This window comes from Peromyscus maniculatus, chromosome 7 (assembly GCF_049852395.1).
Source record: "Peromyscus maniculatus bairdii isolate BWxNUB_F1_BW_parent chromosome 7, HU_Pman_BW_mat_3.1, whole genome shotgun sequence".
Lineage (NCBI taxonomy): Eukaryota > Metazoa > Chordata > Mammalia > Rodentia > Cricetidae > Peromyscus > Peromyscus maniculatus.
Window position 1 is genome coordinate 72709782 of NC_134858.1, and position 13396 is coordinate 72723177.

The following is a 13396-nucleotide window of genomic DNA, read 5'->3' on the forward strand; positions in this document are numbered from 1 at the left end:
TCCCAGCACTGAGGAAATTGAAGCAGGATGGACTGTATAGCCATGCATGTATGCTATGCAGTCATGCCAGGTTAGGCAGGGCTACATAGCAAGACTGTCTCAAAAAAACAAGCAAATAGGAATGTGTTGTAATCAGTGCATGGACTTGTGGGACCAAAGCTAATAGTACGTGGAGAGTTCCATAGATGAGAGCTGTCATTTGTAAGAGATTTAATTTAGGTTATTAACGCTTCTTTCTCTTCCTGCCTTCACCAAACTCTCTCACGGGGCTAAAAGTTCAATTCCACTAAGAGAAACTGGAAGTCAGCATACCTGTTTACATTCTTGAATTCTATGGAGTCACCTATGTATACATATCCCCCTTCCAGTTTTGAGGGGAGATTGTTTTTTTTTCTGTTTAGTTCTGAGAAGGTTTATTATAATGTAGAACAGATTCCTAGGCAATGCTTCATTCTAGGTTGAGTAAGGATGCAATGATGGAATCTAGATGATAAATAAGAATGAAATTGCCATCGTCTCTGGCACAAGGAACAGCTTTTTGTTGTTTTGTTTGTTTGTTTGTTGTTTGTTTTGTTTTTTAACTAATTTCTTAATCTCACCTCTGGCCAGGGGCCCTTTCCAGGGGTATTTGCTTTTAGCCCCTGAGTTTCTTCTGTTATCCTTTGGCTTCTGATGGAAGGCCTAGCTTCCTCATCTGTCTCTTTGGGCTGCTTCAAGGGCTTTTTCTTGCCACCTCTGTGGCCTGACATGTCACCTGTCACCCTTTATCCAGGCCCTACCCTTTATGTCCTCTTGTTTATTTCAGAAACTATGGAGAAGAAATTAGTAGAAGAGACAAAACAGCTGGAGATTGACCTGAATGATGAAAGGCTGAGGTATCAGAACCTTCTGAACGAGTTCAGTCGTCTGGAGGAGCGCTATGATGACCTCAAGGAGGAGATGACCCTGATGCTGGTGAGTCCAACACTTGTTTTTTTTTTAAAAAGAGTCTGTCTGTGTAACCCAGGCTAGCCTTAGGCCATGATCCTTCTATTTTCTACCTCCTGGGGATTATAGGCATGGTCCGTCATACCTGGCATCTACTTTTTTTTTTAAGATGAGAATATTTAGTCATATATAAAAGTAAGTAGAATCATAGAGTGAACCTCAATATATCTATCACCCAGTTCCCCAATAATAAATGTATCTCTGTTTTCTCCTATTCACCACCTTCCCCACTTCATGGATTATATTATTTAAAGTAAATCACAGAAATCATGCAGTTTTATCCATAAATACTTCAGGAAAGTCAGATACTTAAAGATGGGGCTATAAAATAGTATAAAATCAGATTATCATGACTGTGCTTCCTACATTAAATGACAATGTAAATTTTGTATATTTATATTATTTTTATATAACTATTTTCTTCACTGGAGCTTATACTTTCCAAGTTAAATTTCCATACAGAGAAAACCAGGCTCTGTTTATAATAACTTATGTTAGCAGTGTCCAGGGCTCTTCTGTCCTTGCCAGTGCACTCTCCACACGTGAGCTGTCCTACTCATTGTCAGGAAACTGATTTCTCCGGCTCTCTTGTTCCTGAAAGTAACCTAATGGTACATGTGGCTAGAATGCTCTGAAATAGATCTTGTAAAAAGCAAACTAAGTTGGTGCCTGTAGGAAAGAATATTTACTTCAAATTTTGTTGATAGAAAGATCTGCTTGGCAGAGATCTTTAAAACATAACATAAAACTAATGTTCGCAAGGCTCACAGACGAGAAAGCCTGGTGTAAGGGAAGTTGGAAAGCACATTTAAATCCCATAGTAGATGATTGCCCTACACTCTACCAATCTGCAAGGATTACTAACCTACAAGGAGCCGTTTACAGTAGGAGTAGGTCACTATGATCCGTGATTGGCAGATCGGAAGAACCTTGACTGAGCCTTGGCTTCCTTGGCTTCCAGGTTGGTAGGTCCTCTCGAACTTCCCCTCCTTCATATTCTGTCCCCTTCAGCTTTCCCAGCATCTGGTTCCTCTCTCTTGGTGCTCTTGGTCCCCACAGTTCTATTCTTTGGTGTATTTTTATTTACTCTATGTATTAGACAACAGTACCAATCTTTACATTTAATCTGTGTTTCAGTTATACTTAGGACTAAGTTCTGGATCTTACTGGATACTTTGGAGGCCACTGGTTACTTAGAAAACTCCTGAGTAACAGTGGAAACAAAATGATTCTTTGAGTCTTTTCTATGCATTAGGTACAGTAGACTGTACAATTTGCTTCTTCATTCCCTATGAGTTTTCTAAACACTGATTGATATGGTATCTGTGCCTAAAAGTATCTTCCAGATCTCCCGAATCATCGTGGTCATGATTCAGGGGTCTTCGGTGAATTCTACAAGCACCAAGCTTACCTGCCCTGCACTAATTCTCACTGCTTACTCCACAGACGGATGTCATGTGTAAAGTGATAGACATTAGCGTCACCTATATAACTCCTACTTATTTTCAACCACGTATACTTAACTACCATGTAATGACTGGTTATGTCTGTCAGTCAGTGTAATTTATAAACTTTCTTGTAACTTTTATTTTATCACAACACAAAGAATTACTTGAACAGAGTGACTGAATAACTCAAAACTTTAGGGGAAAAAAAAACCAAAAAACAACAACAAAAAAAAAAACAAACAACAACAAAAAAGAGAGAGCCTTGAAGAAGGCCTGTTGATAGAGTCCTTGCTTAGCATGGATCTAAAGGCCTGTGTACCCTTCTCAGAACTCATAAATAGAGTGTAGTAGCTCTTGCCTGTAAACCCAGTACTCAGAAGGTGGAGGCAGGAGGATCAGAAATTCAAAGTCATCTTTAGCTACAGAGTGAGTTCAAAGCTAAACTGTTGTAAGTGAGACCCTGGGGCTCTGCCAATAGTCTACATTTGGCCGTGTGGTTCCTTAACAGTTCTTACCATGCTGGCACGCCTTTCTCACTGTGGAGATCACCCGCTTATAAGAACTTGGTCAAACCAAGATGGAACCCTTGAACATTTGGCCATCAGTGCAAATTACTGAGTGGAGATTGTAATGAAGACATTGTGGATGCTGTTTCCACTGTGCATTGTTCCGTTATGTTAAATGAATTGTCTTTGGGTTATTATTTACCTCACAGAATGTGCCTAAGCCAGGACACAAGAGAACAGACTCTACCCACAGCAGCAATGAGTCTGAATACACCTTCAGCTCTGAATTTGCAGAAACTGAAGACATTGCACCAAGGACAGAGGTACATTTATCTATCACTAGAAGAAAGATGTGCTTGCTTCTGTTGATAGGCAACATTTCTAATAATTGGCTTATGTATTCTTAATCATTTGTATATATGCATACCTATTGCACATGTTTTTGCCAATACATGTACTAGTTTTTGTTTGTTTGGGTGGTAGGATTGAACTAAGAACTCTGTATGTGACAAGCGTGTGCTCTATCACTGAGCAGTATCCCCAGTCCCACAGTATACATTTAAATGGAAGCCTTATAGCAGTAGTTTCTTTGCCGTCTCTGTCACGGTGGGACCCAGGCAGTTTCTGCAGAGAACTCAGCTGCTGGCTGCATTTGCCCTGGAGTCCTCACAGTGTCTGAGGCTGCTGTGTGCTGGTTTGAAACCATTGCTTTTCCATGCTGCTATAGGCTGTTGGAGTCCTGCTTTATCCCTGAGCTTCCTCACAGCTTCCCAGCTGGGGAAAGGACCACTATGACTTGTTCAGCTGTGGTAGGATAATTTCAAAATTAAATTGAAACCAGTGGTGGTAATTTTATTAATGAATTCTATTACCTTGTCTTCAGTTGTGAGACTATTTTAAGGTCAATACCAAAGTTTCACTCACTCAGTAAAGGCTTGGGTGACAAAGTCCTTACTAAAAAAAGGGAAGGAAATAAGGCCCCACAGCTCCTCTCCTCCAGATGGCCCACTCTTCCTCCTTTCCTGTGTGATCAGAGAAGTCAAATGACCTTGCTAGAAATAGAGATGCCACTGGGACTAAGGACACATCTAGCACTCCTTAGTGACTACCATTCACACACCTCAAGTTGTTTTGTGTTTTGGCAAGTGTTACCTTCGGTGCCCCTGCCTTTTCCTGTTCTCTTACTCCTAGCTGTAGAATTTCGTTCTCACCTAGCAATCAATGGATTCTGCATGTAGCATTAACTGAGAGCTGAGAAGTTACCCAATCCTATTTTAATATGATTCCTTTTTACAGGCCCAAAGCCCAAAGGAATAATTTCCAGTTAATAACATTTTACATGTTGCGAGTGAAGTACTCTGTTTGTTTATAGAATGGAGGATCCTGTTACAGTGGTTTGAAAGTTAAAGTTTCAGGAACATATGCATCACTAATAAATGAACAGATATTAAGATATTTAAATGGAACATTTAAATACTTGTAGGTGTTTTTGGTGGGCCAACACAACAGCTCAGTGGGTAAAGTACTCAGTGTAAAGCCTGCTGACCTGAGTTCAAGCCCCAGAACTTATTCTGGAAGGAGAGAACCAACTCCTGCAAGTTGTCTGTGACCTCCATACACGCACCACTTACCTTAGGAAAAGCCAAAGAATAAAATTTAAGACAGCATTGAAATGCCACCTTTGGGCAATCACCTGAGGTGAAAACGTTTCTTTGTTGAGTTACAGCAGTGACCGTTGTCCCAGGAATGATGTGGTTGTTGATGTAAGTAGAAGTTGCCCCAGCCCACCAGACTGCCAAGGGTTGTATTCAGATATTTGTGTTCTTGGATGTGTATTTGAGAAATTAGAAACCATCTCATTGCCCACCAGGAAGACGATGCCTAAACTGGTGGTTCACCTGGCAGTTAGACAGATAACTGGAAAACAACTACAGCAAGCACTTGTGCTTCTGAGTCATCTCCCTGCTGTGTAGTCTTAATTCTTAAACAGATGTGCTAGGGTCGATATCATACACATCTACAGCTGTAATACATGCACGCAGATTTCCACAGGCTTGTTCGTATTCCACCAATATAATAGGGGACACAGTTGGCTAATATGGGACATTATTAACTTTGAAATGCCACCTGTGGGCTATTTGCCAGTCAGGTAAGAGAGAAGTAATCCCTTACTTTTGTAAGGAATCATTAGCAAGGATGAACATGTTTTTTGTTTCGTTCTACATTTCTTTTGTGAGTCTGACTGTTTTCCTATTGAATTGTTTTCACCGTTCTCTCTTTGGCTCAAGCTTTACTTGATTCTTACGATTTCCGGGTTTTAGGAGCCAAGTGAGAAGAAGGTGCCCCTGGACATGTCATTGTTCCTTAAGCTCCAGAAGCGCGTCACGGAGCTGGAACAGGAGAAGCAGATACTGCAGGATGAGCTGGACAGAAAGGAGGAGCAGGTGTTCCGCAGCAAGGCGAAGGTGAGCAGCAGGGAGGGAGGCAGGGCCGCCCATTCTGTAGTCCCGGAGTCCTGAGCTGGGCGGCACTCACTCGAGCTTCGAAGGCTTTGACAGTTCACTGCCCTTTGTACAGCAGCTAATGTCCTAATAGTAAAGCCTTGACAATTAAAATACAAAGATTTTATTTTTATTTTTCTCCCCAGGAGGAAGAAAGACCACCAATTAGAGGTGCGGAACTGGAATATGAGTCCCTCAAGGTATTGAAAATTTCAGCCCAAAACTTTGTATACTTTGTTTTGACAAGAGAGCTACTAAGAACTTGTCTTTTTCTCTGAGAAAATCCTTAGCTGAAGGTTCTAGCTTCTCTTATCTGGGCACTAGTTCTAGCCTGTGTTGTTTCTTTTCACAAACTCTGTTTCATCTAAGTAGGACTTCACTGTGAACAGGAACAGGAGGTAGCAGCCCCTCGAGCTACAGTTGTAAAGATTATGAACTCTAGAACCAGACTACTTGGTTAAGTGCTCCCTCCCATCTGTTCCCATAAACGTCTAATTGACGCTGAGGGGGCAGATAAAGGCATAGGGTAGCAGTGTGCTCTCCAAAACATCCCCTGCCTCACAGAAACATAGATAAGTGAAAGTGTTTTCTGAGTATGAGTGAAGCCCAGATTCGTTCTGTATTGAGTGAGTGGTTCTCAAAGTTCACCCCTATATCATCATGGTCACCTAGTTCCTTGTTGGAAATGCAAAATTCTCAGGCCTCACACCACTAGACATAAAGTCAGAATCCTGTAATTGGGGCTTAGAAATATGTGTTTCAACAGGAACTCCAAGTGGCTGTGATGCATGTTAAAGTTGGGGACACATTGTATCAGAGTCTCAGCACCGAAGTAAAGACATTGCCTTGTTTTCTGTCCCTGAAATGAACAATGCAAAACTGATTACTAATTAGTAGATTGAGAGAGATCCCTGCTGAGATTTCCAGAAGTCTGCCCAGATGACCCAGTCATTGGGAATATCCTGACCAGCTGATGCTTGGTTTTGCCCTTACATTTACCTGCAAACAAAGCCTGGGCTTCCTGGGATTGGGACTCAGCAGTTTGCATCTGGGAGTATTCCCTGAGCAGATCAGAGTCAGTTTGCCCTGGAATTGGAATTGGTGATGCAAACTATCCTTTACATTGCTCAGTCCCACTGATGTCACACTTACTTAAGAGTGGAGACTGATGTCCTTTCTAGTAGAATTCTTCCGTCACTTAGGCGAGGTTCAGTTTTCCAATGTAAAGATGAGAGTGAAGCAGTCAATGTCTTAGTCAGTGTTCTGTTGCTGTGAAGAGACACCATGGCCACAGCAACTCTTATAAAGGAAAACACTAATTGGGGCTGGCTTACAGTACAGAGGGTTAGTCCATTGTCATCATGGTGGGAAGGATGGTACACACAGGCAGACATGGTTCTGGAGAGGTAGCTGAGAGTTCTACATCCAAATCTGAAGGCAGCAGGAAAAGATTATGACACACTGACTGGGCTTGAGTGTCTGAGACCTCTAAGCCCACCCCTAGTGACACACTTCCTCTAACAAGGCCACTCCTACTCCATCACGGCCATACCTCCCAATAGTGGCCGTCCCTGTGAGCCTGTGGGGCCACTTTCATTCAAACTGCCACAGTAAATCTGTCTATCTTTTCGTTCAGCGTCAAGAACTGGAATCAGAAAACAAAAAACTGAAAAATGAGCTGAACGAGCTACGCAAAGCCCTCAGTGAGAAAAGTGCCCCCGAAGTGACTGCACCAGGTGCCCCTGCCTACCGTGTCCTCATGGAACAGCTGACCTCCGTGAGCGAGGAGCTCGATGTTCGCAAGGAGGAAGTCCTCATCTTGCGCTCTCAGCTGGTGAGCCAGAAAGAAGCCATCCAACCCAAAGTAAGCTGATGTGTACATGTTGAGTGTGAAGCGTGGTGACTGGCTTTCACTTCTCCTTACGTTTTTCCCCCAGTTTGTAATGAGAAGGGCAGCTGCAAAAGCCACTGGCTTCCCAGGTGTCTTTCAAAGTTTTATTTCTCATAATCAAAGGATTTCTTTTAAAATACTTTTGTAGTAATCTTGCCTCAGTATATTCTGAACTAAAGTAAAATACATCGAATATGAAAATCTACAAATTATTTTGGTATAAAGAGGCATTAAGTCTAACTAAAATTACTTGTTGGAATTGGCCTACATAAGTGTAAATGTAACAAAATGGTTAGAAATGAAATCAGTTCATGGAGATTACATGGAGATGATTCCTGTTCACTCCCAGGAGCTCCCTTTACTAGGGAGTAGGTAGGAAGGGCTGTGTTCATGGAGTCAGCAGAAAGCGGTCTACACTGTCCTTTCCTGGTTCAGTCTCATCTGGTTCCAAGACTTGAACAGGCTGGCCTTGAAAAAGAAAGCCCTGTAGCCTCCTGGGCAAAGACTAAATCAGTATTCTCTCCTCTCTCAGCAAACTGATAGTCTCTCTTTTTCTTTCTAAATTTATGAATAGTTGTATATATTTGTGGAGTACAGTGGATATTCTCATAGGAAGCTTTAGTGAAAATTAAGAGATTGGAAAATAAAAATAAAGCGCAGGGCATAAATACAACCTCACTCGTAGAGCACATAGTTTGGTTCCATACCTGCCCACTCACTAAGTTCACGTAGCCCATGTGACAGCTGTCGTACGATAATGAGATGGCCCTGTCTCAACACAATCCTTGCTTGCCCAGCCCCGGCCTCCAGGTAACACACCTTGCCTGTTCTGGAGGTGTGCAGTGTACTGACACCTTCTGAGCACCTTTGTCTATTTGTCATCCTGAGTTGCTCAGTTTCTTCTTTTCAAGGCAGTGGTGAACAATAGTGAACACATAGTGAGCTAGGGTGTGAGTTAGCACAGCCAGCACTGGTTTGTCTGTTCTCCCTTCAGAGAGCTCTGGGAGGCTTTCCTGGACAATTGCCCTCCCAATGCCCACTGCTTGAACTCTTCAAAGACTTAGTATGAAATCTCACCCAGATATATCAACAGCAGAGTCATTCTTTCATACACACACACATTTTACAACCAGGAATATTTTAAAACAAAACAACTCAGAAAATAACTTAAGCATTAGAAATAGCAGTTCCAGCTGGGCAGTGGTGGCGCATGCCTTTAATCCCAGCACTCGGGAGGCAGAGGCAGGTGGATCTCTGTGAGTTCGAGGACAGCCTGTCTACAGAGCGAGTTCCAGGACAGCCAGGACTATACAAAGAGAAACCCTGTCTCAAAAAACCAAAAAGAAAATAGGAGTCCCTATCTCATACATATATATTAATGTCTACCTTCTGACAGTTTTGTGAATGCTAATGCATTTAGAGTTAGTTTTAGAAGAAACAAGTCCTAGCTTTTAATGAACTCTTGTCTGGATTCAGTGAATGTATGTATCTATCTGTTCATGAAGCTAAAGATTTATTGTTTTCTGCATTTTTGTGCTTGCCAACATGTGATTTTTCAGGATGACAAGGTAATTATACATATTTTTAATATTTAATAAGTACTTCTGTTTAATCCTAACATTGCCTTGCAGGTCTCCTCGGTTAATGTTAATGGTGCTTTGTGACCAGGTCTATTTTATTTTGTACTGTTTTCTAAGATGGATTGATTTGTTGTTTGCGTTTATGTGAGTATGTGGAAATGGATGCCACAAGAGGGCATTGTGTGCCCTCCTCCATCACTCTCCATCTGTTCCTTTGAGGTAGAGATGGCTTTTATTTCCTCACCTCAGCTAGAAGCCAGGAAGCCCAGCAGGGCCCTGGCTCCACCCCTCAGAACTTGGCATATAGACATATGTGGAATGTGTAGCTATTGCATGGGTGTGAGATCTGAACTCTCTTAAGTGCCGCTACATCTCTCTAGCCCTCTACCTTTTTTGCCTTAGGAGCTCATAGAGCCCAGGTTGGCCTCAAACTCACTGTATAGTTGAAGATGTTATCCTGCCTCCTCCTCCTGAGTGCTCTGAGTACAGTGTAAGCTGCCATGCCCTGCTTCTTTCTTACTGACTAATTTCCTGTATGACTTCTCACTCACAGTCACCTCTGTGACTCACAAGTGTAGCTCTGGGGTCATGCAGAAGTTGGGAGAAATACCCTTTACTTAGAGAACTCTTAAATGGACAGTTCTCCCAGGCACACATTCATACCGAAGCAAACAAGGTAGAGGAGAAATGGAAGAGCTGAGCAGGTCTTCTTTACTGCCACGTTCCCTCCCTAAGGGCAAAGCCCGTAGCTAGAGTAAAAAGCAGCTCCTGTGAAGTTGCAGTTGAATTTCTCTACTCATCTTGTAGTCAACTGTTGAGCGATAATAGGATGCTTCATATATGATACAGCCTTTTCAGAACTTCACATGGGAACTACGTAGAACAGTGGGGCAAAAGCTTCTTGGTGCTGCAATACAGATCTGACCGTGTCTCCCAAATACTATACCCAAGGAACCAGCTGCTCGTTCCCCAGGACCCCAGCAAATGGAGACCCCATCTTCCCCTGTCTTCATACTAGCTGAATAGATCAAGTAACCTAATTTATTAGATGTTGAAAAACACCCCAGAAAAGTCCTAAGATATTCAAATACAATGTATCATTATTTGATTAAAAAAAAAACTTGAGTCATTATGAATCATATTTATAGGTCTTAAAAATGAGAATATCAAATAGATTTTTATCAAATAATTTTTTTCCTTCAGGGAAAAAATTAAACTAGCTGAAATATACTAAATATATACACTTTATAAAATAAAGCTAAAGAAATATTTATTTGGGGCCAGGGATGTAGTTCAACTGGTAAAGTGCTTACCTAGCATGCACAAAGCCCTGGGTTAGAGCTGCAGCATTCTATAAGCTGGGCTGGTTCAGTGGTGCACACCTATGATCCGGGTACTGAGGAAGATGAGGCAAGGAGACCAGAAGTTCAAGAGTCTGAGGATGGCCTGGGCATGAGCCACTGTGGCGATATCGTGTGTACCTAATAAACTTACCTGAGGGTCAGAGGACAGAGCCAGCCATCAGATTAGACAGAGGTCAGGCAGTGGTGCACACGCCCTTAATCCTATCACTCTGGGAGGCAGAAATCCGCCTGGATCTCTGTGAGTTCAAGGTCACACCGGAAACAGAGCCAGGCAGTGGTGGTACACACTTTTAATCCCAGTACTGGGAAAGCACACAGGCCTTTAATCTCAGGAAGTGATGTCTGGGTAGAGGAAGGTGTATAAGGTGTGAGGAAACAGAACCCACTCTCTTTAGGCTGAGGATTTTGTAGCAGTAAGAACTAGTGGCTGGCTGTTCTGCCTCTCTGTTCCTTCAGCTTTCACCCTGATATCTGGCTCCAGGTTGTTTATTAAAAGACCATCTAGGAGTCGAACAACAAGCCACTTAGAACAAAAATGGAAAGATTAGACATGTTTCTTAGACAAAGAGAATGAACCTTTAAGGGTGCTAAAGTTGTTTTTCTTTAGAGACAATAAATTAGTAATTTTATTTAATGTTTTTGGTTTGTGTGTATATGTGTGCACGTACCAGAGAGAGAGTGCATGTGTCTGTATAAGCAAACACATGAATGTCAGATGATAATTTATGGGAGTAGATTCTTTCCACTGTATGGATTCTAGAGACTGAACCCAGGTCATGAGGCTAGGTGGCAAGTGCCCTTACCCACTAAGGCCTGAAATGAAAAGAATGTGTTATATGTATCCCCAGCTACTGAGTTGATCCTTCATGTGGAAATGTGTCATTTCTCCCTTCAGAACACCATGACAGATTCCACAATACTTTTGGAAGATGTACAGAAAATGAAAGACAAAGGTGAAATAGCACAAGCATATATTGGTTTGAAAGAAACCAACAGGTAAGTGGATCCTTTCATCCGCCTTGGTTTAACTGTGTGAATCTGAGTCTTCGAGGCAACCTCTTATTCAGGAAGTCAGTGTGCTGACTCATGGCTTTATTAGACATCAGCCAGTCTTCAGGAAGAACCTAAGGTTTCTGGTGTAAACCACCTTAAAATTCCATTCAAAATATCAGATAATTGTTGATGATTGGTGTCCAAGGAAATGTTATTCACATTATAGGAAGATATTTATGTCAAGGGCCACTGCTCAGTTTAGGCTGTCCTAGGTAGATCCTTTCATAGTAAGGGTGTTGTTCAAAATGGCCATTTGAAGGTTTGTAGAGGCAACTGCAGTGTTCAATAATTGAAATGTAGCATGAAGAGAAGTGAAGATGTATGTGCCTGGAATTCCATCAGTGGTAGCCATATAGCTCTAGAAGGGTGCCACAACTTTGAAGATGGGAGAATAGAGACTCATACCTTCAATTTTTAGCCTTACTGCCAACCTTATTTCTGAATAGAGATTTAGTGCCATTGTACTCTAAACAGAAAAAAATTACACACTGGACCATTTTGAGGGAGCATGGCCTGTAGTGACCTAGTATCCTATCTTGATAACACAGCTCCAGGATTAACATACATAAATACCCACAAATTAAATATATATATACCTTACAAAACATAAGATAGTTCTTTATTTACAGGCAAAGGTACAGAGGTACATTTTTAAAGGTACTTGGTTAAATGTAAATTTAATGAATTAATTATAAACTTTTATATTTAAGATTATCTTACTAGCCTGGCTGTTGTTGTGGTATATGCTTTTAATCCGAGAACTCAGGAGGCAGAGACAGTCAGATCTATGTAAGTTCAAAGCCAGCCTGGTCTACATAGTGAGTTCCAGGCCAGCCAGGGCTACACAGAGAAATCTTGTCTCAAACAAAACAAAACAAAAAGAACATCTTATAGAAAGGGTAGTAGTATGCTGTCCATCCATCCACTCACCTGCTCCATCACCAGGTCTGAAATGTGCCTACCTCATGCCAGACACTAGGCCACATCGTGGGAGTCTAGCAGAAGACAGACAGACACAGTTCCTTCTCACAGAGGTTACAGGCTCCTTAGAGAAACGACTGAGAATGGTTGAGTTCTAGTCTAGAGATATTAGAAAGAATCGTTTTAAATAGAGGAATGATTGTAATGGAGCAAGATTGAAAGCACAATAGCAGTTAAGAGGCTTTGCCATAATCCACTGACTGGTCATGGCAGCGCCAGCTTGGGTGGTGACATTTGGGATGAAAGCAGTGGGAATTTTTGAAAGATGTGTATGAAGATGAAGTCAAGAAACCTTGTGGTCTGTTGGGTGTGTGAGAGGGTTCTAGAGAAGCTTGCAGTTTCTGCTGTGGGGACCCAGATAGATGTGCTGATGCCATTTCATGATCGTGAGACCACGGTGGAGTGATGAATGGATTCACACATACTGAATTTTAGCAGACAAGAAGGCATTCAGGGAGAGAAAGCCCACTAGGCAGTTGAGTTATATATAATACCAATACACATGGCCTGAGATATAAATTTTGAAGTCATAAGAATATAATAATATAATTGAAACCTCTGAAATAAATAACTCTTGAGAGAGAGAGAGAGAGAGAGAGAGAGAGAGAGAGAGAGAGAGAGAGAGAGAGAGAGATGGTAGATTGAAAATAGAATTCATTCAAATTCATGTTATGTAAACGTAGTAACAAAAGTATGTCAAGATTAAGAACCTGGACTCTCAAATCACATGGCACTGGACTCAGATACTTCCTTACCATCTATTAATACAACATGGGTGACAGGGAGAACAGATAAGGTAGTGAAAGAATGAAGAACAGCATCTGACATTTAGTAAATCCTCAAAATCTGTTTATACACTAGGTAGAGAAAACTGTTACTAAATAAATGTTGTCGATAAACCCCACTATTTTAATAAGAGGTGATAGATACACCTCCGAAATAAAGGCAGTTTCTCCAGATCTTAAATTTAATTTTATCCAAAAATTTAAAACTACGTCAAGGGGCTGGAGAGATGGCTCAGTGGTTAAGAGCATCAGCAGCTCTTCCAGAGGTTCTGAATTCAATTCCCTGCAACCACAAGGTGG

At 41.6% G+C, this 13396-nt stretch overlaps 1 protein-coding gene across 4 annotated transcripts in view; it reads left to right on the forward strand.

Moving 5' to 3' along the window:
* Positions 1-13396, forward strand: part of Myo5a (myosin VA) — a 150166-nt gene that overhangs the window by 108833 nt on the left and 27937 nt on the right. For all 4 annotated transcript variants that reach the window (XM_015992578.3, XM_015992581.3, XM_015992582.3 and 1 more), the window contains exons 24-29: positions 806-954; positions 3151-3264; positions 5263-5406; positions 5589-5642; positions 7079-7306; positions 11173-11273. In XM_015992578.3, the coding sequence (XP_015848064.1) occupies positions 806-954; positions 3151-3264; positions 5263-5406; positions 5589-5642; positions 7079-7306; positions 11173-11273 (790 nt within the window). The remainder of the gene's footprint in view (positions 1-805; positions 955-3150; positions 3265-5262; positions 5407-5588; positions 5643-7078; positions 7307-11172; positions 11274-13396) is intronic.